The sequence below is a fragment of the Narcine bancroftii genome, chromosome 14 (assembly GCF_036971445.1).
Source record: "Narcine bancroftii isolate sNarBan1 chromosome 14, sNarBan1.hap1, whole genome shotgun sequence".
NCBI lineage: Eukaryota > Metazoa > Chordata > Chondrichthyes > Torpediniformes > Narcinidae > Narcine > Narcine bancroftii.
The window spans coordinates 10182948-10209329 of NC_091482.1; the positions used below are offsets into that span (position 1 = coordinate 10182948).

Sequence of the window (26382 nt, forward strand, 5' to 3'; positions counted from 1 at the left end):
CTGAGTGGGAAAATGGATCAGCTCATGTTTAAATTGTGGGGCATACTCGATGGGCTGAATAGCCTTTTTCTGCTCCTAGGTCTTGTGCTCCCATGCCGATTATTGGAGTTTTACTGTTCTTCACGTGCTCTTAACAACATCCTACGAAGGAAGTAAGAGGCACTAGAGAAATGCAAGTGTTCTGTCCCTCTGGCTGCTGAGCAGCCTGGTCAACACACATCGAGAGTTCTCAATTTTTATTTTGGATTCCCGACATCTGCCACATTTTGCCTTCAGTGGAAATTTCTCAAGTCTGCTGTCACACATTCCATGTTCAAGTTCCTAACAGGTTCATGCTGAGTTATTTTATTGCATAAGCATATTCCTGCAATTACCAGTAGTTATTGCTGTGAATGACCTTGCTGTAGGAACAGTGTGAAGGAAGTGTTGGGATGTCTTAACCAGGGGAAATATAAAATTGAAAGGGGAATGAATGCTGACTTCGTTTGAGTGTGTTCATATCTAAATGTTCAAAGATTATTTTTATTGTCACGTGATAATACATTAAAAATGTAATATACGTGATATACGTCAACCTTTATCTGCCATAACGCAAACAAAGAGCCACCATGAGCATTCCCCGGTGCCTTTAAAGTAGGAGAAAAGAGAAGCCAAAGAGAGTCCCTTCAGAGACACTGAGATTCGCCTCCAGCTCTCCCGCAGCCTCCACAGCTGCACAAATTCCTGATCAGCCACCCCGAGCTCCAGGTCCAAACCTTCGACACGATCCGGAAACCTTCAGCGCCCAAGTCCTTTCAGGAACCCTTTCCTGCCCACAGCACCCGATCGAATCCTGGTTCTGACACCATGAGCCCGCAGTCTGTGTCACTCCTGCATCCACAATTTACCAGCAGCTCACAGCCCGTGTGGGTCATTCAGCCACTGGTCTCACTGGTCTGCTGCCATGCTGCTATAGGGTCATTATCCTAAGCTTCTCCTTTTCAATGAAGGTGCGGGGGAGTTGCTTTCCTTGTTTTTAGTGCACTGTGCAGGTCCGCTGCTCCCCTGGAGTCTGCCACCCCTTGTGGCACCCTGCCCGGCACAGGCGCCGCCATCTTGGGCACAGACCAATAAATGCAAGTGGTTTTTGTTGTTCTTGGTTGAGGCCCATTGGATTTTGGTTTCAGATTTTTGTCCATGGTTCCTTAATAGGAGAATTGTGTCAGATGTATATTAGTTTTTTTTAAAATCATATTTCATTTTTAACGTTCCCTCTCCACCACCATTCCATAAATTTGGCCTTCTCTTTGGGTAAGAAAAACTGATGTACTGATTGAAAGGCTCCAGCGTCAAACCATATCTGGAACCTTTCAGAGGATTCAGGGTAGGTTTTTGAGACCGATCTCTACTTTTACAACATTCTAAACCCAGCGTTAACTTTCTGGATTTTAAAAAGCAAAAGATCTACCATAATATTCTTTTAAGTGGAGATTTCTCGAAAACAAATGTTGCCCTTTGAAGCCTTCAAAGGGTGTTTGATATTTAAAGGGCAAAAGAAGTCACTTTAAGTCAACCTCTTCAGCGCCAAATTGAGGTAATCTTTGACTCTCCACAGACAAACTACTTCTCCACTTGGAGCCTTTCAAAGAGATGTAATGAAAAACAGAATTGATGGTAGAGTGTGTATGGAAAATAGATGGAAGAGAATGAAAGTCACCCTGATTGAACCATTTTGCTTTTCGCTTAAAGATTCTGTTCCCGTTTTACTTTCCTTTAATTGCAGATGATTTCATCTTCAAAAGTCCAAATTTGTCTCCTTGGATTAGTCGATAACAATGTAGTCTATGACAAAAGTCTGTCAATAATCCACCGTCAAAAAATGTCCCTCTTTCTTATTGATTCCCCTGTACAAAATTATCCCATTTGCCTGCGATCCCATCACCTCTCTCAACAAATTTTAGAGGTCGACTGTTGTTAAGTTGCACAAACAAGAAGGTGAAACTCAAAGTTGAATACAGTGAGCGACAGGCTTTTGCAGTTGGCTGCTTGTGTTAGGGCTCGTACGTGCTCTGAGAGTAACATCAGGGCTGATCTCCATGTCATTCTCCAGCCAGAGAAAATAAAGAGCTATCTAGCCTTCAAAATGGATGGAAGTTGTATGTTAATTGGGGTAGTTGGGCGGCACAGGCTCATGGACCGGAAGGCTTGTTACTGTGCTGTATGCCTTAATTTAAAATTTAATTTAAAATTTAAAGCTCTCTCTGACCTAATTTTTTTTCTCACTCTCAGCCTCTTCCTTATCTCCTCTCCCTTTTTATCCCTCTCTACCAAAGATCTCCCCATTGGACTCCGTCAACTAGGAGCATGAACTGTAAACCCCACTTCCTCAGTTTGTTTTGGCATTTTCCAGGCACAAGGGAACACATTTCCTTTCTCTCCCTCAACTAACTTCCCCCAGTAATAAGTTCCCTCAAAATAATGAAGATAGCGGTCCAGTAAAGTCACTTCAGAATTATCTGAGAAAGTATCAGCGAGTTGAATATGTTCACTGCAAACTGCCCAGTGGCTGGGATGCGGAAAATGTACACACCGAGTTGCGTATTACAGTAGACCTTTGGATCGTTTCCTCTAGGAATGACAGATCATCGTCTACGTTAACCTCACCAGGAGTTGGAAAGAATTACGGAGCAACTCAGTGAACATAAGAAACAAGAGCTGGAGTAGGTCAGTGGTTCCCTTGAGTCTGCTCTGCCACTCAGTAATATCACGGCTGATCCATCCTTGGGCTCAACACCATGAAGCGACTCTCTCTCCTTATTCTGTTGAGTCTCTTGTGGTTTGAAGAGAACCAGGTGGAAGCTGTCACCCATTTGCTCTGCCTTTCAATGAGATCATGGGCTACAGTCCTATATTCACCAAACATGTCTTAATTCTCATAATATTTGGATTTGGATGAAGAGGCTTCAGGTTAGTCCAGGCTTATGAAATAAATTTAAGGTTGCTGCCAAACTCAAAATGAGTCCTTTATAGATGGGATTTCCATTCAAACAAAGGAACTCATCCTTACCTCCCTGGAAAAAGAACACCTAAAAAGCTAGGATCTTCGTTCCTCTAGCTTGTGACTTGTTCCAAAAGGATTCAAAAGCCGCATTTTCATCTCTCTCCACGCAATGTGATGGAAAGGTCTTTCAAAATGAAGGGTGAGGAAAAAAGGCCAAATAGTAGGGGTTTTATTGTAATCAACTCAAACTAGGTCTGGGCCAGTGTCTTTGTCCAATGGTTTTGATCTAATAAAGTTATTGCACTAAGTTAGAGGACTGAGCACAGGATTTTTTTTTAAATTTGAGATTCAGAACAGTAACGGGCACTTTTGGCTTATGGGCCTGCACTGCCCAAATACACCCAATTAACCTACTAACCCCGTACATCTTTGGAACATGGGAGAAAACCAGAGCACCCAGAGGAAACCCACGTGAACATGGGGAGAACGTACAATCTCCTTTCAGTTGGCGTTGGATTCAAACCCGGTTGCTGGCACAGTAACAGCATTGCACTAACTGCTACGCTAACCGTAAGGAGAATGACAGTTGGCAAAAGAAGGGGAAGTAGGGAAGTGAGAGTGGGGTAGGGGGGGAAGAAATATGACAAAAAGTGGAATTAAGAGAGGGGGGTAGAAAGAGAGCAGATCACAGGAGAGAAAGAGGGGTGGAAAAAGAGGTGAGGAAGAGAAAGAGAGAAAATGAACTATGAACAGAGAGAGTGAAAATGAGAGTGGAGAAAGAAAGATAGAATGTGGAGAGAGAGAGAGAGAGAGAGAATGCATGAGAGAGATTTAATTAAACTGAAAGCCCAGTGAGCTTAATTCCCTGCTGCTTGCTAATAGTTGAGAAATACTAGACACACTTGTAAGGTGAAACTGTTTTAAATCAGGTTATACCAGAGGGTTAGATGAAGAGACTCGGAGGAGGTTGATATTAGCATGGTCAAGTAAATACACAATGCTGGAGAAATTCAGCAGGTGAAACAGTGGACTTTATATAGCAAAAATAAAGAAACAGAACCAATGTTTTGGGGTTGAGCTCTTCATCAATGTATGACAGATATATATGGTTTAGTATATTTTTCTTATAAAGTACACAGCTTGACTTGCTGAGTTTCCTCAGGATTGTATGTTTACTTCAATCACAGTGTCCGCAGACATTTATTATTAAGCATGGTACGTTGGGCTGGGTACCCGGTTTCAGTGCTGTCATTTGTAAGTCATTCAGTAACCCAAAGGAATTAAGTTCCATCATGTTTTACGAATCAATTTCCAATTTCAACAACAATGAAATGCTTGTTGAGCAGTGAGGAACTGAGGAGGGGCAGGTCAGGAGGAAAACCCCTACCTCTGATCTGCTGTCTCAGACACAGCATGCACACATGTCTCACCATTAATGTTTGGCTGTGCAGTGATTTTCAAAGCATTGTTGGTGTGGATAGGTATGGATTAAATTACAATGAGAAGGCTGGTGAACACTCAGCCTGTCTTCTGCTCTCAGCCTAGGCTTGTTCGCTGTGACAACTAAATGGCAGTGTTTGGGTTGGAGCTGAAAAAGAATGCAGATGTGCATTTTGAGGCTCCACTTCCTGCACAACCTGTTCCAAAGGTTAGGGTTGGAGCCCGGCGGAACCTTAGGGAGGGGAGTCAACGCAGGAAAAGGAGCAAAGGTGTGCAGATAGAGTCTGAGGGCCGGATGTGTTACCTGAGCTTTGCGCTCTCTTCTGCCCCTCTTCAACCTTTGCACCCCAGAAGAGAGAAATTAAGATTTAGTTACCCGCTGCTGCTATCCTGTTCTTGCCAAAGATGATCGGCATGCTAAGGAGCGCAGTGAGTATTAGGGTCGTTTCTGAGTTATTAAATGAGACTTGGATTGAGCTGTTATGTCGCTAGTGACTTCTTCTAGAGTAAGATAACGCCTTTCTTCTCTCAGTCTGGATGGTGAAAACAGAATCACTTGGGGATTTTGACAGGCAGGTGTGCAGGCACTGCGAGAAAAGAGCAGGGAATTTCAGAATGTTTTGTCACGAGCACATCACAGGTGCCAATATTCACATAAAGTACATTTAAAGATAAATAAGTTGGTGCAAAAATAAGAGAAAATGAGGTAGTGTATGTGGGTCATTGTCCATTCAGAAATCTGATGACAGAGGGGAAGAAGCCGTCCTTGTGCCGCTTGGTGTTTGTCCTCAGGCTCCTGTACCTCCTTCCTGATGGCAGCAGAGTGAAGAGGGGGAGGGTCCTTGAGGATCGAGGCTGCTCTCTTAAGACACCCTCTCTTGTAGATGTCCTCAATGGAGTGGAGACTGATGCCTGCGAGGTTGCTGGCCGAGCTGACAACTCTCTGTAGATTTTTTTTCCTGACCTGTGCATCAGCACCTCCATACCAGACAGTGACGCAACCAGTCAGAGTGCTCTCCACGGTACACCTGTAGGAATTTGCAAGAGTCTTTGGTGAATTTGACTGATGAGATTGCTTTACTCTCCACACCCCAGTGTCGATGGGCTGATTGGCCTCCTGACACACTAGTTCAGTGGATACAGTGCCTGGTGGTGCCCTCCTCCCAGATCTGATGAACTGTGGCTCTCTCTGACTGGTAGGATCCAGTGGTCTCCACTTAGATAGATGCAGGTGAGACTTATATTTCGATAGCACTTTTCACAGTGTCAGCATGTTCCAAAGAGGTAAATAGCTAAGAATGTATGTGCTTGTCATGTAGAACAGACATATTTAGTTTGTACTCCACAACTTTCACATTTTCAAAGTTATAAATAGCATTGCAATAATAATTTTACTAAAGTTTTGTTATGCAAAACTTGTTTTCATTTTGCCTGTGTTGTGGTGTCTTTCTGGAATCTGCCTCTCAAGGGAATGTTATACCCACCTTGTGGCTTCAATTGGTCTGACTTGAGGTGGTCTCACTGTCTAGTTTACCGAGGCAGATTATCAGGCCATTGACCTCAGGGTGTGTGGGAGTTGGGGTGGGGTGCGCAAGAAAACATAAATCAACCCACACCCTGCCATTCCCAAGTTTATGTTAATTATTATGATTGTAGCATTGGGCCAGGTTACTAGCTGCCACATGGCTGCATGCCTCGTCAGATTATCTGTCAGGATGACTGGATGACACAGTGTAAACCTTCCCTAAAATGGACGGTACGGTTAGCACAATGCTGTTACAGCATCGTCGCCCCAGGTTTGAATGCGTAAGGAGTTTGTAGATTCTCCCTGTGTCTGCGTGGGTTCCCCTGGGTGCTTCAGTTTCCTCCCACCCTTCAAAACATTCGAGGGTGGTAGATTAATTGGGCGGCCCGAGCTCGTGGGCCAGAGGGGCCTATTACCGTGCTGTATGTCTAAACTAAATTAATTTTTTTTAAATTAAAAATGTAGCCTGCACCTTTTAAGTCCACATTGTCAACTTGAGGCTAGCCACATAGAGTTAAATAATAAACTATGCAGATACTGGGGTCAAGTGCAATACATGTAATGCTAACCCTATGCCACCTAATGTTAGTCTCCACCAGTTAAAGCTAACTTTACTTCATATTAAACTAGCCAACGCCACTTAAAGTTAGCCTGCACTGGCTTCCACATCTTAAAGGTAGCCCGAACCTATTAAAGCTGGCCTGCACCAGGCACGAGGTAAGAGCAAAGAGAGGCTGGAACAACTCTTAAGAAGGCAAAGGTCAGTCAATATTTGGGTTGAGGACCCTTTGTCCTGACTAAAGTGCAAAGTGTGTAGAGTATATAGAGATGGAGAGGGCAAGAGGCGATAGGCTACTGGACATAAAGTGGGAGAAGGGGATGGGCAGGTAAGGGAAGAGACCACTCAGAGGTCGGAATGTGTGGGGGGGGTTTCAATAGAAAAGTGAACTCGAGGGCAGAAAAGGAGCGATGGAAATGGTGGAACAGATAGAGGTGGGAAAATTAAAAAATTTGATGTTAATGGCATTGGGTTTAAGGCTGTCTGGGAGAAATATGAGTGCTGTTATGAAAGTAATACAACAATTGTGTAATCACTTCACCACTGTTGGTGGCATCTCCAACAGCCAGGGCCTAAAACTCTGGAATTCTCTCCCTAAGTCACTTTCCACTTTAAAAGCCTACCTCTATGGTCAAGCTTTGGGTCACAACTTCTCCCAAAAGAGTTCAATTTTTGTTTGATAGCAGTCCGGTGAAGCACCTCACAACATAACGCTCTCTTGAAGATGCTGTGTAAATGCGAGTAGTTCCTGGAGAAGGTTATTTGATGTTCAGCAAGGAAGGTGACTGAGTTGACTTTGGTTGTCTTTCACCTGAGGGAACTCATCTCAAGTCTAAAGCGACGAGATGAATTTGCCCAACTGCTGGTAATCTGTTCGTTAGTCTCAGGTGGTCAAACCTTTAGTCACAAATCAATGTTCTTAGTGGGGTCAGAGAAATGGAAAGCAAGTTATACCATCGGAATCATTTAGACTTTCATTTTCTATCTTTTATTTGTTTACCATTCCCCCTTTTTCTTTCCAGCTCTCTCCCCTTTATCATTTAACCTCTTCTATATCTCCATTCCACACATTCTCCTTTTCTTCTGCAAACCCTTCTTTCATGGAAAGAAAAGTGTGAAACTGACTGTCATTCTGCTGGCCAGGAAGAGAAATGGTGTCTCACCAGAGGAATGTCAGAACTAGAAGGTGTTTGAGACATGAAACTGTGGTGAGTCTTCTCCTTGGCTCTGGGTTCTGGAAATGAGGGGATTAGATTATGAGGAGAGATTGAGTAGCTGAGTCTATACTCATTGGAGTTTAGAAGAATGGGGATGGGGGGAAATTTGATACAGAAAAATATAATTATGAAAGCAGGGTGGCACGGTTAGCGTAGCAGTTCACAGCAAGTTGTTAAAGGGCCAGCAACCAGGGTTTGAATCTGGTAATGTCCGCGTGGCTTTCCTCCGGGTGCTCCGGTTTACTCCCACCCTTCAAACCGTACCGGTGTCATAGGTCATTTGGGTGCAATTGGACGACATGGGCAAAAAGGGCCTGATACCATGCTGTATGTCTAAATTAAAAATTCAATGGATACAATAGAAGCACCGAGGTTGCTTCCACTAGGAGGTGAGGCTAGAACTAGAGGGTCATAGCCTTAAGATTTTGGAGAGTAAGGGTTTATAAGGCACTGGTGAGACCTCACTTGGAGTATTGTGAGCCGTTTTGGTCTCCTCAGATAAGAAAGGATGTGCTGACATTGGAGAGAATTCAGAGGAAGTTCACAACAATGATTCCAGGAACGAAAGAGTGTTTGACAGCTCTTGGCTTGTACTCATTGGAATTTAGGAGAATGAGGAGGGATCTCATTTAAACATTTAGAATTTTGAAAGATATGGACAGAGTAGATGTAAGAAGGTCGTTTCCCACGGTGGGAGAGAGTCGAAGACAGCACAACTTCAGGATTGAAGGCAATCCACTTAGAGCAGAGATGCAGCGGAATTTATTTCACCAGAAGGTGGTAAAATCTGTGGGATTTGTTGCCACATGCGGTTGTGAAGTATATTTGAGTATATTTAAATGTTTTATTTAAAAATACCTGGTAACAGGGTCTATCGGCCCACGAGCTTGTGCCTGCCCAATCAGACCTAATTGACCTGCGTCCCGATACGTTTATTGAACAGTGAGAAGAAACTGGAGCATCTGGAGGAAACCACGCATATACGGGGAGAAGGAACAGTCAAAGGCCAAATTCAAACCCAGGTCACTGGCGCTTTAACAACATTGCGCCATCCACTATGCTAACCTTGCTGTCCTAAGGCAGAGATTGATAGGTTCTTAATTAGCCAGGGCCTCAAAGGACATCGGGTAATGGGGTTAAATGGGGAAAATGGATCAGCTCATGATTAAATTGCGGGGCAGACTCGATGGGCTGAATAGCCTTTTTCAGCTTCTATGTCTTATGGTCTCATAAGGGTTAAAATGACTGATCACTTTCCATAGTCAGTTGCTTGGGGCCTTGAAACAATGATTTGTTCTCTTTCAAAAAATGAATCTCCTCCTACAACCTTTTGCATCTTGATAATGCTGAATCCCTGTCTTCAATAGCAGTGTTTATTTCTTTGTAAAACCTCTTGGTTTTACAAATTCTATTTACAGTTAATTCTCTCTGAGCTTTTTTTTGGTTCCTTTCAAAACTGAAGAATCATCAGATTCAGTTTTGCTTCCAAGAGCACAGTTAAAATCCTTTTGGACACTGTTTCCTGGACCATCCAATATTTCTAAGATCCTTTACAACATTTTGTACTCTGAAGGCAGTTTCACCGTATTGTCAGATTTGTTCCCAGACACTTGCTTCACTCCTGCCCTTGATTTAGCTTTGCAGGAATAATCACCAGCCGTATTTGCAGAATCTTTTACTGCTTCATTTTCATCCATTTTTGATGACCCAGTTAACAAATCCAAATCCCCCTCTGTCTCTCTACTCCTGATCCCACCCCCCTGCCATATTAGTTTAAACCTTCCCCAACAGCACTACCAAACACTCTCCTGAGGGCATTGATCCCGGCCCCGCCCAGATGGAGACCGTCCTGTTTGAACTGATCCCATCTGCCCCAGAACCGATTCCAATGCCCCAAGAATCTGAACCCTTCCCTCCTACACCACTGTTCAAGCCACATATTCATTCTATCTATCCTGCAATTCCTACTCTGACTAGCTCGTGGCACTGGCAATAATCCAGAGATTATTACCCTAGAGGTCCTACTCCTTAACTTCCTTCCAAGCTCCCTGAATTCTGCTTGTAGGACCTCATCCCACTTTTTTCCTATGTCGTTGGTACCAACATGGACCACAACAGTTGGCTGTTCACCCTCCCGATCCAGAATGCCCTGCAGCCGCTTCGTGATATCCCTGACCCTTGCACCTGGGAGGCAACACACCAACCGGGAGTCCCATTTACGGCCACAGAAGCTCCTGTCTATTCCCCTTACAATTGAGTCCCCTATGACTATTGTCCTACCACTCGTTTTCCGGCCCTCTTGCACGGCAGAGCCACTCACAGTGCCCTGACCCTGGCTACTGCTGCCTTCTCCTGATGGGCCATCTCCCCCAACAACATCCTACTTTAGGCGCACCGGGGAATGCTCATGGTGGCTCTTTGTTTGCCTTATGGCAGATAAAGGTTGACGTATATCATGTATATTACATTTTTAATGTATTATCACGTGACAATAAAAATAATCTTTGAGCATTTAGATACGAACACACTCAACGAGGTCAGCATTTAATTTTATATTTCCCCTGGTTAAGACATCCCAACACTTCCTTCACACTGTTCCTACAGCAAGGTCATTCGCAGCAATAACTACTGGTAATTGCAGGAATATGCTTATGCAATAAAATAACTCAGCATGAACCTGTTAGGAACTTGAACATGGAATGTGTGACAGCAGACTTGAGAAATTTCCACTGAAGGCAAAATGTGGCAGATGTCGGGAATCCAAAATAAAAATTGAGAACTCTCGATGTGTGTTGACCAGGCTGCTCAGCAGCCAGAGGGACAGAACACTTGCATTTCTCTAGTGCCTCTTACTTCCTTCGTAGGATGTTGTTAAGAGCACGTGAAGAACAGTAAATCTCTAATAATCAGGATGAGCGCACAAGACTATTGCGACTCATTCTATAATTGTCCGCTCAGTCATTATAAAGGAATTGTCCAGACTGCTTTCACCTTGCTCAAGTCCTACACACTAATAAAAGCAAATTGTTAAAAAAAGTTTCTCTAAGATGGTCGAAACACAACTTTTAACCTTGATAAGGAAATCGTCACTGTAGAGACACTCAAAGGAACATCACCAATCTTTGTGCAGACTGCTAGAAACCTTGAGCTGCTAGAAATTGGCAAAAATATGTTTACAAGTGATTTTCAGTCATTTTAACCCTTGCTATACCTGCTCCTAATTATTAAATCTAAAATTCAATATAATAATACATCAGGCAAACCTCCAAAAGAAAGTGAAAGTCAATCATTCAAGCTTTCTGCTTCTTGCAAAAGACAGACATTGGTAATTGGTCTGTTTAAAGCCATTTTTAGTTTCCAAGGTATTCACTTTCTTGATGGGTTTTCTTTTTCTTATGTGGTCAAAAAAATAAAAGGTAGGGCCCAAACAACATTGGCTCCTCAACAGCTGCTCTGTAATTCTGGCAGATCATTCCACACTCACCACCCTCCACATGAAGAATGAGGGATATGATTCAGCGACTGCAGACTTTCATGTTTCAGAGGAGAAGCAAAGCCTAAGTTCTGTGATGCAATTTCAACTTTCAATTGCAATCATTGTTCACACTTCAACCTGTCACACCTGCAGCAGATCTCTGCAAGAGAATCTGGTAGGTTGCATTTAACCACTTTTATAGAGTTTTTCGAGGAGGTTACCAGAAATGTTGATGAAGGAAAAGCAGTGGACTTTAGTAAGGCCTTTGACAAGGTTCCACATGGAAGGGAAGACAGGAAGACTGTTTATTTTCATGGTGAGGTAGTAGAATGGATTTGACTTTGGCTATATGGGAGAAGCCAGAGAGTGGTAGTGGATGATTGCTTCACAGACTAGTGGTGCTCCTCAGGGAGCAGTGCTGAGACTATTGTTGTTTTTCATCTATATCAGTGATTTGGATGACAGTGTAGTAAATTGGATCAGCAAGTTTCCAGATGACACAAAGATAGGAGGAGTTGTGGACACTGAAGAAGTCTTTCAAAGCTTGCAGAGGGATATGGACCAACTGGAAAAATGGGCTGAAAAAAGACAGAAGGAATTAATGCAGACAGAAAGAACAAACCGAGGTAGGACAACTGAGGAGTGTGGAGGAAGAAAGTGATCTGGGAATACAGATACATAATTCCCTGAAAGAGGTGTCAGAGATAGATTTGTGAAGAGACTTTTGGCATCTAGGCCTTCATAAATGAAAGTATTGAGTATAGGAGTTGGGATGTTATGGTGAATTGTATAAGACATTGATGAGGCCAAATTTGGAGTATTGTGTGCAGTTTTGGTCACCTAGCTACAGACAAAATATCAATAAGTTTGAATGAGTTCAGAGAAGATTTACTAGATGCAAATAGAAATGAGAGGACATGGGTTGAGGGTAAAAGAGGAAAATTCAGGGAAACATGAGGGGGAACTTCTTCACATAGAGAGTAGTGGGAATGTGGAACAAGCTGCCAGCTGAAGTGGTGAATGCAGGCTCAATTTCTACATTTAAGAAAAATTTAGACAGGTACGTGAATTGGAGGGTAAAGAAGTGCTATGGACTAGGTCCAGGTCATTGGAACCAGGCAAATTAATAGTTCAGCACAGACGAAAAGGGCCAAGGTGCCTGCTGTTATGTTCTATGGTTCTAATCTACCATTGCATTGCTTAGTTTTTATATTCACCCTTATCATAGTCTATTGAATCAGTTGAGAACTTCATGAAAATATGGGGCCAAACACAGTTTATCTTTGGATGCAGAGAATGCAATTTGTCATCCTGTTATGACAACCAAGTGCTGGAAACACTCAGCAGGTCAGGCAGCACCTGTGGAAAGAGAAACAGAGTTAATGTGTCTCATCAAAGATCCTTTGTCAGAACCATGTATTTATTTAGTGCCTCCTGTATCCCTTTTTGGGAACTCTTTCCCATTTCTAATGAAGGGTTTTCAACCCACAAAAGTCTTTTTCCACAGATGCTGCCTGCCTGACATTTTTTGTTTGGTCTTAAATTTGGATTTCCAGTCTTGTGTTATTTTCTGCCCTCATTTTAACTTTTTGATGTTATTCCATACTATTACTCCCTCTGAGACCTGAGTGTGGTGGAGTTCCCTTGAGATGAAGGCAGGCATCACAGTGAGATTGGGCAGTTGTCTTAAAGGGTTCATAGAATTGGTGGAGTACCAGATGTGGAACCAGAAGCAAAAGGGCAGAACTTTAAAGTTGGACCATGGTTGATCAGGACTGATCAGTGAAAAGCATTAGGAACTCAGCAGATCAGAGAGCATTTCTAGTCAGTCAACATTTCAGGCCAGGAGCCATTTTGAAGACGTCAGATGTCATAGAGACATGGAACAGGGCCTTCAGTCTGTCTCAATTATGTCGGCCATGTTGGGATTCTGGGCTAATCTCGTTTGCCTGCATTTGGCCTATATCCTTCTCAGCCCTTCCTGTCCATATATCTGTCCAGGAGTGATGGTGGGAAGCATATCCACTTCACAGGATAGGGGGAAACCTGGAATTTCCTTTCTCTAAAACACTATTAATCCTAGGGCATAGCGGTTCATGCAGAGCTCTTACAGCGGCAGCAACCTAGCTTTGAATCCGGCACTGCCTACAAGGAGTTTATACATTCTCTCCATGTCTACGTGGATTTCCTCAGATGCTCCAGTTTCTTCCCAAGTTTCAATGATGTACGAGATTAGTAGGCTAATTTAGTACAGCGTATTTGGGCGGTGAGGCTTGTGGCACAGAAGGGCTTATTACCATATGCGCTCTCTCTCTCATGCTCTCTTTTTCACTTTCTTTCTCTCTCGCTTTCTCTTCCTCCCTCTTCTCTCACACACTTTCTCCCTCCTCTCTCTCTCCCTCCCTTTCTCTCTCATGCGTGCGCTCTCTCTTTCTGTCTTTCACCCCATCTTTTCTCTCTCTCTCTTGTGCTCTCCCGTTTCACTCTTTCTCTCTCTCTGACTCTCCCTCCTTTTTCTCTCTCTTGTATGCACACTCTTTCTTTCTCTGCCTCTTTCTCTCTCCCCCCCCCCAATTCCCGCTCTATCATTCAAGTTGATCTTTTCCTTCAGCATTGCATTCCTGCACAACCCAGAAGTCTTTATATATGCCTAATATGCAAAAAAAAAGTATCAATCTGTCCTAAATATACTCAGCAGCCAAGTCTCCACACTCCTCATGGGTGAAGAATTTCAAAGATTCTCTCCTCTCAGGATAAGGAATTTCTTGTTATGCCTGAACAAAATGATCAACCCCTTATTTTGAGAATGTGTCAGTGGAAAGCTGACACAGCTGACAAGCTGACAAAACTGTGTTTTGGTGAAGCAAGGACTTGCGTGATAATGCAACAATTGTGTAATTGAAGTTGAGATGCAGGTCAGATGATCTAATGGAGAACAGACTCAGCTCAAGGGGCTGATTAGCCTCCTCCCTCCCTTTCTAATTGGCCTTGCAGACTAATGATTTGTACACAGCAAACAGCTTCTGCACGCAGATACCTACATCCATCAATCCCCCCCCACAGCTCCTGCCCCCTCAATCTCCAGGACATTTTCTGATGTGCCTCACCGGGATCGGCTGTGGGTGACCTCCCACTGAGAAAGTTCTCACCACACCACAAGCTGCCATGCTTTGATAAGCTGCTTCAAAGGGAATCTGCTCACCCGGTTACAAGTTGTGCAAATGTCACTCTGCGTATGTCATCCGACACCGCATCAGGCCCCAAGGGAAAGGATGATGGTTCCCACTGGTTTGACCTGTGCTTGAAAATAATGCTCTAACAAGTAGATCTGCCAAAAGGGAATTACAGCTCTGGAACTGTCCATGCTGAGTGGAATCTGCTTCTCAAGGAGTTATGGATTTAGCAGTCAATAAATATTTAAAGCTTGAATCCATAGGACATTTTTGAGATAAAACATATAAGGGGCAGCACATAGTGGTCATCACCACGCTGTTACATCGCTAGCGACTGGTGTCCAAGTCCAGCACTGTCTGTAAGGAGTTTGTATGTTCTCCCCACATCTGCGTGGGTTTCTCCAGGTGCTCCGGTTTCCTCCCACTGTTCAAAATGTACGGGGGGTGGGGGGTGGTGTTGAAGGTTAATTGGGTGTCATTGGGCAGGACAGTCTCATGGGCCAAAAGGGCCTGTCACCATGCTGTATGTCTTAATTTTTTTTTAAATATGGATCAAAGACAAGTGAAGCAATGATGCAAATAAGTTGTGTTATCTCTGCATGTGGTGGCAACAAGAAAATCTGAATGACGATAGTCAGCCAGCATTGATGGATTCCAGTTGCCCTGATACCATTTTTCCACGGTCGCAATGTCCTGGTGAAACCTTTCACCGTGTTTGTCATGGACGGCACCAGGATCAGCAGGGAAGACGTCCAAATGTGAATGCAGAAAATGACTTTTCAACGACATGTTGCACTTTGTGCCTTTGTATACTTGAGGTAGACTTAAAATATGACAGGAAATCACAAAACTGGGTACATGATGGAACAATTTTCGAGATCAGCAGCCTACAATCCAAAAAATACAGCCAAATGTGTTATCACTATCCCTCACTCCTGGAGTAGCCTCTTTATGAAGAGCAGGGAGAGGGAACTGCAGGACAGGAATAGTTTCAGCTTGTTCATTTTGCTGGATGTGTTCATGAATTGCATTTTTTTTCTTTTCCACAGTCTGCAGAATTCTTCGACATGTTGGAGAAGATGCAGGTAGGCGTCTTCTCTCTAATGGGGGTCACTTATACCTAGGGTGGGCGAGAGGGCTGGGGGATGAGTGGGGCAGTGAGTATGCTGGGTAACCAAAGGATTCTGGGTAACCAAAGGACCAATTGGCATTTCTATCCACTACATGTGACAGAGATGCATGTGGCCAGGACAGCTGGCCTGTTGGATACCATCATCTGGGTTCATCCTGGAACTCACTGCCTGGCAACAGCCTTAAAAGCACCAAGTCAGCTGTACACTCGCACCAAAGTTTCCTTTCCTTGAGCACTCAGGTGGTTTATGTGCTCAACTTTTAATTTTTAAAAAATGTTATAGACAAACCATTTCGGCCCACAAGCCCATGCCACCCAATTGACCTACATTTTTGAACAGTGGGAAGAAACCGGAGCACCCAGAGGAAACCCATGCAGACACAGAGATAATGTACAAACTCCTTACAAACAATGTCGAATTTGAACCCCGATCCCAGTCACTGGCACTGTTACAGCATTGCACTATCCACTCCGCTATCCACGCCGCCCATGGAGGTCAGTATCCAACATCCTGATGGCAAATATGATACCTTCTCTGCTTGGAAGGGATGCAATTTTAGATACCTAAGGATGGCATGGTTTACTAAATGCTATTACAGCGCCAGTGACCTAGGTTCGAACCCAGCGTTGTCCGTATGGAGTTTGTTCATTGTTCCCGTGGTGTGTATGGGTTTCTCCCAAGTGCACCGGTTTCCTCTAACCTTACAAAATGTACAGGGGTCTGTAGGTTAATTGGGTAGGGCACGGATTGAATGGGCCAGAATGCCTTCTACACTTCAGTGAGAAAGAAGGGAAAGGAGGGAGGAAGGAAGGAAATTGGTTCATTTGGTGGGGGCAGTGAGGGAACTGAGGGGCTATGGCTCAGAAGTGGACATAGGTTGATGGGAGGTGGAGATGTAGCTCCTCAGATATCCCTGAACATCTCAACTCCAAGCATCCAAACCCTCAGGGGCTGATTTCTGCTCCTAACAGCTGCCACTCAATGTACTTGGAGCCAGCAATCACCAGGACCTGTTCTTCTTTCCCAGGTTGGCTCATCTCCCAGCACAACACTAGGACCAGCCACATTGCACCTTTAGCTCAAAAGAGATGGGCTGCCTTTAGCATAGCAGGCGAGCTTTTAGTAGTCCAAGCAAATCACAACACCGCCCCTGCCCCCAGCCCCATGCAGGGGTTAAGTGAAGTGCACGGTTTTGCCAAGAACAAGAAACCATTCCAATGAGGAAGCAGTCCCTAATCAACTGAATCCAATTCAGTGGACCCTCCAGTTATCTAACTCCCCGCACCCTAACTGAGCACAGTAATCTTTCTTTTATTTGATGGGGCTAGTTAAGGTCAGAGACTTCGGATTGGTGTTGGACCAGAACTCCCTGTTCATCAAATTTCCCATCATCCCTTTTCAAACTCCCTCCTCAGTTCCTTCAGACTGCCATCTCCCTTAACGAGCAGAGAGAGGAATTTCTCTTGGTCAAACCTCCTGTAATTTTTAAGTCTCTGACGTTTCCTTAAAAGACAGGCCTCCAAGAGGACGGAGTTCCTTTAGAGATTCACGAGAAGGATGCAACCAGGCATCCTGCTGAGGATTGAAGGGACCAGTCAGTTTGCAGTTCTCTCTGCCCCCACCTGCTCTGTTTTCTACCAATTGGTTAATGAGCAATTAATCCCCCGGAGCGAGCTCTCAGTGCCAAGATCCTGAGCCAGAATACTTTGTATCATTTATACATTAATAGTAAAATTTTGGAGCAGTGGGGAGCAGCCAAGTGTTACATCTGAGCTGTGAGATAATTATGTTGGAAATCTGTTAAGGGAATAAGGCACAGCAAATGGGTTGAATTCTCCTGAACCCCAAGGTACATGAGGCTCAGATCCTATTGGATCTCAGAGGGACCACACTGTCTCGATAAGGGTTAGGGATGTCGGATTGAAATGAGGTTGAATTCCTTTCCACAGGGCATATTTGGAGCTCTCTACTTAAGCCCAGTGGCATAGCTAGTAGACTGCTGTCTCTAGGTTTGGACTTGACCCACTCCCCAATCCCTGGTGCTGTGCACATTCTTCTTCTGACCTCGCAGGCTTGTTGGCCCCTTAGTGTGTAGGTGAGTGACAATGTTGGAGAGAATAAAATGGGGTGACAAGATGGAAGAGAGCAGGTGGCTGTTGTTTACTTGAATTTCCAGAAGGCATTTGATGAGGTGCCACATAAAAGATTTAAACAGAAGATAAAGATGAATGGAATTTGGGGTGCTGTATCAGCGTGGATAGAGAATTGTTAACCAATAGAAAGCTGAGAGTTGGGGCGCAAGGGTGTTTTTCTGGTTAGCAATTGATAGGGAGCAAGGTGCCACAGGGGCCGGTGCTGGACCCGCAACTGTTCACATAAACGATCTGGAAGTGGGGACAGAGGGCAGTATATCTAAGTTTGCTGATGTCACTAAATTGAGTGGAAAATCAAATTATGCAGAGAGATATAGATAGGTTAAGTGACTGGGCATCTGTGTGACACATGGAGTCTAATGTTGGCAAACATGAGGATATCCACTTTGGAAGGAAAAGTAGAAGAACAGAAGATTATTTAAATGCCAAGCGATTGCAGCATGTTAACGTACTGAAGGACTTGGATGTGCATGAATCGCAAAAGGTTGGTTTACAGGTGTAGGAAATGGAATATTGGGCCTTCGTTACTAAGGTGATTGAATTTAGGAGAAGGGAGGTTATGCTGCAACTGTACAAGGGACTGGTAAGGCCACATCTGGAGAACTGCGTGCAGTTCTGGCCTCCTTAATTTAGGAAGAATGTACTTTCTGGCTTTGGAGGCGGCGCAGAGGAAGTTCACCAGGTTGATTCCAGAGATGAGGGGATTAGCCTATGAGGAGAGATTGAGTGTGCTTGCTGGAATTTAGAAGAATGAGAGGGGATCTTATAGAAACATATCAAATTATGAAAGGCATAGATAAGATTGAGGAAGGTAAGTTGTTGACATTGGTAGGGGAGACCAGAACTAGGGAACATGGCCTCAAGATCCAGGGCAGTAGATTTAGGACAGAGATGAGAAGGAACTACTTTTCCCAGAGGGAAGTGAATCTGCGGAATTCGCTGCCCATTGAAGCAGTGGTGGCGACCTCAGTGAATACCTGTATATTTAAGACAATGTTGAATAAATCTTTCCATGGGAATTAAGGGATATGCAGAAAAGACAGGTAAGTAGAGATGAGCCTATCATAAGATCAGCCATGATCACATTGAATGGCGGAGCAGGCTTGATGGGCCAGATGACCTACTCCTGCCCCTATTTGAGCAAAATATGGGTGTCATTGGGTGCTTGGTGATAAAGTGCATTGTGGACTGAAAGACCAAGACCACTGCAGAGAACTGTGAATGCAGGGTATTGGGTATTTCAAGGCCAAGATGCCAGAGGTTTGGTCATGAAGGGAACCAGGGTTTTTCAGGATTGGGCAACAAATGTACAAGGTGAAGGAGCAAGCAAGAGAGATTGGATGGCTGATATGCTGTGCCTCATGTTTTTACAGAATAACGAACTGTAGAACCGTTGCTGTCATTCTTCTGTTCCCCTTGTTTGAACCTTTGAGCCAGTTTTGGTTCTGTGGCCCATTTCCTTTCAGAATCAGAATTAAAATTTATTGTCATGAACATGTCATGACATTTGTTGTTTTGTGGCAACATTGGAAGGCCTAAAATTGCTATAAATTACATTAAAAAAATAAATTAGTGAAATTGAAGAGGAAGTGAGGTAGTGTCTGTAGTTCTTTGACCATCCAGAAATCTGAGGGCAGAGGAGAAGAAGCTGTCCTCGTGCCGCCGAGTGTTCACCTTTAGGCTTCTTTACCTCCTTCCTGATGGTAGCAGTGTGAAGAGGGCATGGCCTTGGTGATGAGGGTCCTTGAGGAAAAGATGCCGCTTTCTTGGGATACTGCCTGTTGTAGATGTCCTCGATGGAGTGAAGGCTGGTGCCCATGATGTCACCAGCTGAGGAGAAATGCAGCTTGTTTCCTTAATTAAATTCCTCCTAGTACCTTCCACCTTGACAGATGATGGAGCCATCCAATAACTTGGTGCTCCCCATCAGCTCCTGAGTAACTGCAGTGGCTGGCAGACAGCTCACTTGTCCACAACAACTCCACCATCCCATTCGGGGGGAAGAAGACTCCATTGCACACAGGTTCAATTTGCATTAGCCTCTCTGCTGCAATGCTACTTACCATTCTCTGTGGGTGTGTGGTATATATAAGCACATTCATGATATAAGTTGAACTTTAGATACACATTATTGCACACAATTGCATCAAAAAGCATCAGAGGTAATTCATTATTAATACTCCTTCAAAAGGTTGTGTAAATTCTACCCGCTCATTGCCTTCTGGTTAGTGCGCTGAGCTGTTCAAAGACAAGGTGCTCGACTCGCTCTGGTTCCTTGACCTGCCCTCTGTAGTCAGTGATTGCTCCCCCACTACCTGTCAGAGGGGTTTTACCTTCTCACCTTCCTGCACCGCTGCTGAAGGCAACTTGTCTGGGAGCAGCCGCTCTCTCCCTCTGCACGACCAACCCTCCCCCGAGGAATAAAACACAAAGGTCTGCAAACCCTGTGATAAAACACAAGGCTGGAGAAACTCAGCAGGTCAAAGAGGACCCTTTATAGAGCAAAGATAAAGACACAAAACCAATGTTTCAGGCTTGAGCCCTTCATCAAGATGTTCTATTTCAAAATCCTACATTTTATTCAGGCACCTACCTACATTTTGATGAAGGGCTCAAGCCTGAAACATGGGTCAGGTATCCTTACCTTTGCTGCTACGGTGATATGTAATTACACTGTTTGATGGTTTGACCTGGGGACTTTCCGCAGCATTATGTTTTTACTCTCTCCTGGAAGTTTGAGACAAACTCAAATCCAGCCAACTGTCAAATGGTAACTCAACGCTGGGAAGAGCTCAGGGCACCATCATTCGTGCAAGAGCCAAGACTGCGGCAAATGTGGCCCCTTGGGACTCGGACTGAAAGGCAGCCTAGAGCAGCTCTATACCCTGGTTGACCATTGAATGTCTCCACTTACAGTACTAATTTGCAGGATGCTTGATTACAAGCATGAGCAAACCTGCTTTGATTGATTGGTCCAGCACATTACTAGCAGTATTTGTGAGGTTGTAATGCCAGTATTTGCTGCATTTATTGTAAGGCTGCAAGTTATACAGAGAATTTCCATAAGTCTGGGTCTTGTCCCATATGCTCCAGGTTTTTTAAATCTGCTGTGGCATTGCTGAATTAAATTAAAATTTTAAACTTTCATTTTCAGTATGGTAGAAGCCGATTCTGGCCATTTAAATCCATGCTGCCCAATTACCCCCAAATGGACCATACATTTTGGAGGAAACCGGAGCCCAGGGGAAAACCCACGCAGACATAGGGAGACCCCTGACAGACAGAGCCGGATTCCAGGTTACTGGTGGTGTACTAGAGTCCATCCATAGTTGCTCCAGGACTGAATTGGCTGCTAAGAATATTGTGTTCATTTCTGGTCACTTCATTATAGGAAAGATGTGAAAGCAATGGAGAGGGTGCAGAGGAGATTTACCAGGATGTTGCCTGGATTAGAAAATAAGTCTTATGAGGCAAGGTTAGCAAAGCTAGGACTTTTCTCTTTGGAGTATAGAACCTTGAGAGGTGACTTAATAGAGATCTATGAGATTCTGAGAGGCATAGATAAAGTAAACAGCCAGCGTATTTTTCCCAAGGTGGGAGTAGCAAACTTCAGAGGACATTTGTATAAAGAGAAGGGAGGAAAGTTTAGGGGAGACATCAGGAGTAAGATTTTTACAGAGTTGTGGGTGTCTGGAATGCATTGCCAGGGGTGGTGGTGGAGGCTGAAACATGAGGGGCATTTAAGAGACACTTAGACACTTAGACGGCGGGCAGCAACCTCCTTTGAAGAAGACCGCAGAGCCCACCTCACTGACAAAAGACAAAGGAGGAAAAACCCAACCCCAACCAACCAATTTTCCCTTGCAACCGCTGCAACCGCGTCTGCCTGTCCCGCATCGGACTTGTCAGCCACCAACAAGCCTGCAGCTGACGTGGACATTACCCCTCCATTAATCTTCGTCCGCGAAGCCAATCCAAAGAGACAGGCACATAGATTAAATAAAAGTAGGTACAAGGTTAGGTAGGGTTTAGTTTCTTTTTTGGTAAGAATATATATGTTGGCAGAACATTGAGGGCCGAGGAGCCTGTTCTGTTCTTTAGTGTTCTATGTTCTAAGAATCAACTGTGGGTAAATAGAAGCTCACATAGATCAGACAAGGCAAAGACATTAAGTTTCCCTCCCTGGAAGACATTTGTGGATTGGGTGGACTTTAATGATGGTTAACCTGGGCAGACCGGTTTGTGTGGGCGACGTGGTTAGCGCAACACTGTTATAGCGCCAGAGACCAGGACCTGGGTTCGAAACCGTTTTGAACACTCTCTGTGTCTGCGTGGGTTTCCTCCAGGTGCCCCGCCCAGTTCACTCCCACCCTTCAAAGGCATACTAGGGTGTAGGTCAATTGGGTGTTTTTGGGTGGTTTAAACCTGTGGGCCAAAAGGACCTGTTACTGTGCTGTATGTCTAATTTTAAATTTTAAAATTAAAAAAAATTAATCAACCACAGGTAGATAGTAGCATGGGTCAGACGAGGCAAGGACACTAGGTTTCCCTCCCTAGAGGGCGTTCATGGAATGAACGGACTTTTACCGATAACCCTGTACATTCATGGTCACCTTTGGTGATACGAACTATAATTTCAGGGTTACTTAATAACTTGATGTGAATCTCCCCAGTTGCCAGGTGGGATTTGAATTCTCTTTATTAATTGTCCAACAATCGGGCTGATGGAGCCGCAACTTAGACACCAAGCTCCCATACCTCCCTCCCCAACCCATTTCCTTCATTGGGGCGCAGGCTGACTGGGGCTGAGTGAATGAGAATGCTTGTACTCTGCACCAAGTGACCTGAGGTGGCCTGATCACTGATGTAAGAGAGGAATGAAATGTTGGCAACAATCAGCGTGTTGCCTGAGATGCACCACAGGAACATTCACAATCAAATCAGCACTCTGAAGCTTGGCAAAATATTCAGCTTGTGAGAATCCTTCAGTCACAGACAGCGCCAGTGAGACCCACAATCTGTGTTCCTGACTTCACCTATTTGAGCAGTAGTTACCTTGAAGGACCAAGGCAGCAGGTGCATGGGAACACCTTCCCTAGAGTAAATGTCCACGGATATTTAAAGATAACAGGTCTTTTTGTTTTAAGGTCATTATAAAGGCACAAGGGATAATTTCCCTTATTAGCCAACCCTGATAATACTAGAGCTGGAACTGTACATAATTATCAAAAAGTTCCTTTTTATTCTCAAGAAATAATACATTAAAAATCTAACATACTTCAACTTTTGTCTGCCGTAAGGCAAACAAAGAGTCAGCTTGAGCATTGCCCGGTGCCCCTAACTATAGGAGAAAGAGAAGCAAACGAGAGTCTCTTCAGAGACACAGTGTCCATGGATGATTCACCACCACAACTGCACCAACTCCTGTTCAAACCATCGGAAACCTGAGCTCCAGATCCAAACAATCAGGAAACCTTCAGTGGCCGAGTCCCGTTGAGAGACCGTCTTGGCCTCAGCACCCTCTCGAATCCTGGTTCTGATACTCTGTTCCCTTGAGCCAGTCCCCAGCAGTCCGCAGCCTGTGTGGGTCCTTTGACTGCAAGTCGCCAGCAGATAGACATTAGATTGATGCCATGCACAGTTCTGGTGACCGCATTTCAGGAAAGATGCACTTCCACTGCAGAAGAGATTATCGAGGACATTGCTAAGACTGGAAAATTGTAGTGTAGCCATGAGGAAAGATTGGAACAGAGAAGACTACAGGGAGCTCTAATAGGGATGTGTGAAATTATGGAGTCCTTCATAGAGCAAATAGGAAGAATCTATTTTCTGTAGCTGAGGGGGGTCAAAAGCTTGGAAAGATGGATTTAAAATAACTAACTCACTTCTGAAAGGGTGATGGAGGCAGAAATGTTCATAGCATTTAATTAGCATTGAAGGGCCACATCCTGTGGGGGTGGGGAAGGTGGGATTAGACTGGGTAACTCTGTCGACCAGACCAGATTAATGGGCCAAATCAAATCTTTCAATCTCTTAAATGCTTACGCTTGTGTATGCATCTCCAAGACCCCCTTATAAATCACCCACCACAGTCCTGATGTTGAGACATGACATAATTTCTGTATCTAAATCCTACTGATCCCTGTCGATTAGTGCCATGGGTGTACCTTCAGAGGAGGGGCTGCAGTGGTCCAGAAGAAAGCGGGGAATGACATGTTTGCTGCTAATCCCATGAATTAAACAAACAGGAAATTTATCTCTCTAAAAAGAAGAGATCTTCTGTTTTCTGGGGCTGTTTTCTAGACAACATCACTGACTTCTCTCCCAAGACCTGTTCTAAAAAAGGGAAGATTAGAGGAGACCTCTTCACAAAGAGTGGTGAGAGTGTGGAACGTGCTTCCAGCTGAAGTGGTGAATGAGGGGCTCAATTTTGACATTTAATAAAAATTAGGACAGGTACATTGATGGGAGAGGTATGGAGGGATATAGTCTAGGTGCAGGATGATGGGACGAGGCAGAATAGTTCAGCACAGACTCGATGGGCCAAAGAGTTTATTTATGTGCTGTGGTGTTCTATGGTTCTAACAGAGGTGCATTGTTGATTGACTTTTCAAACTCTTCAAAATAAGTTTTTAAAATATATGTGATTGCAGTAAAATCCCTGTTATCTGGAATTCAAGCAACCAGCAGTATCAAGCAATCAACAAAAAAATCTTGGAAAATAAATAGAAAGTTTAAAATTGGCATGCCTCACTATTAGTTTGCCAGTCACACAACATGCAAACTCAAGCAACCAGAAAATTCACTTATCCAACGATCTTCATCGGTGTCGGATACCAGGGGTTTTACTGTATTATGAGGTGTGCGTGTACACGCCGCGCGCTGTGGTGCGGAGAAACACTGTTTCATCTAGTCAGATGATAATCAACTTGGTCATGAACTTGAAACAGGCTTGGCTTTTTGTTCAACAGAGTCCAAAAGTTGATGAACAGAAGGTCAGGAGCAACAGGCAAAAGGTGCGTTACAAACTAATGTCTGATTTCAAAGGTCCTCCCTCAGACAAATGCTGCAATGAACTGGCATTTCAACCATCCCACTGACCTGAACTGGACCCTGTCCACAGACCTTTCGACGTCCCAGACATTGATGAGGGAGATGATGTTTCCCCTGCTGTGAGGGTCAAGACCTGAAAGCTCCAGTCTCAGAATAAGAAATTAAACTAATGGGGTTGCTGTAGTGGGAGCTGAATAGATTCAGTTGTCTAAAATGACTTCTTTGATTACTCTATTATTTTTTGAGCCACGGAACCACAAAATGGAGGGTTGGTTAGCACATGCTGAAGTGGGTTTCTACCCGTTGTTCATTTCCGCCTCTTGACTTGAATGTTTATCATCAGTTCTTCATCATTGATGCATTTGAGTGGGGAACTCACTGCCCTCAGACAGAGTGGCCTTCACTGCCATATTTGCCAGCCCAGTAAATGCTTGTCCCCATTGTTCCTGAGAAGTGTCCGGTGGGGGAAGGGGCCTGTGATTGCCGAGCTCGAGCCCCTCTGCCTCCCACTGCCTGTCCTTCCTCGCATCACCACAACCCCCTTGGTCCAAATTGTACTCCTCACCTCAGCTACTTCCCATGCCAAGGAGTTCCTGTACTTTCTACTTAGAGCCTCATGGTTAGCGTTGCGGTTAGGGCCACACTCCTACCGCACCAGCGACTAGGGTTCAAATCTGGTGTTGTCTGTAGGGAGTTTGTACACTCTCCCTGTGTTCGTGTGGGTTTCCCCTGGGTGCTCCAGTTTCCTCCCACCTTTTAAAACGGGCCGGAGCTGCAGGTCAATTGGGTGCAATCAGACAGCATAGGCTCATAGACCAAAAGGGCCTGTTACCATTGCTGTATGTCTCCATTTAAAAATGGACTCTTTGAAATTTTATCCATATAATTCCCCACTCAATTTATGGGACTTGGCTGAAAGTCTTGGATTGGGATATCTGGCCAATGTAGCAATTGGAGTTATCCCCCATTATGTAAATACTACTCTGTATTGTAGTGGAACTAATAACTTTATCTTTTGTGACTTTAAATCTATGTGTGTTCTTTTTTCCTTCCAGGATGATTACATCCCATACCCTAGTATTGATGAGGTAAGTTGACCTTATTTCAAGACATTGGAACAGACGTGTTTTTCGAATGTGGGAGATGAAATGGGAATTAGCAGATTCAGCTGCAGAAAATAGCTATTCTGCCTCTTCCCCCGCCCCCCCCCCCATTCACTTCTCTGCTTTTTTTCTCTTGCACCCTCCCACCCATATCCAGGGGTGCAGTGCTGCCAGAGCTCACTGGAGCGTAGCTCCAGCACCACATGGGGCCACTCTGGCACCTTGGGGCCGTTCCGGGGCCACAGTGGCACCTCACCCTACCCCCCCTCCCCCACAGCGTTATTCTGGACATTACAAGGTACCTACCTACCTTCCACAAATTAGCCATCCTCGTTCATAGTCCTACCATGCCTCTCAATTATACAACACCAAATACAACATGCTGGCCACCAAGTGAGACCTCCTTGTCACCATTTTCGGTGAGCTCCAGTACCTAAAAACAAAATTAGCACTGGATCGCTGCCCATCTTGCCTGTGGGCCTGTTCCTCCCTGCTCTTTGCTCATAGCTTGACGAGGGGTTCATGTTGGTTTTATGTATCTTTATCTCTGCGTGACCTGCTGAGTTTCTCC

The 26382-nt window shown here is 44.4% G+C and overlaps 1 protein-coding gene across 3 annotated transcripts in view; it reads left to right on the top strand.

The window, feature by feature from the left end:
* Positions 1–26382, top strand: part of LOC138749415 (rap1 GTPase-activating protein 2-like) — a 291433-nt gene that overhangs the window by 207599 nt on the left and 57452 nt on the right. For all 3 annotated transcript variants that reach the window (XM_069910700.1, XM_069910702.1, XM_069910701.1), the window contains 3 exons: positions 15419–15454; positions 24627–24671; positions 25764–25796. In XM_069910700.1, the coding sequence (XP_069766801.1) occupies positions 15419–15454; positions 24627–24671; positions 25764–25796 (114 nt within the window). The remainder of the gene's footprint in view (positions 1–15418; positions 15455–24626; positions 24672–25763; positions 25797–26382) is intronic.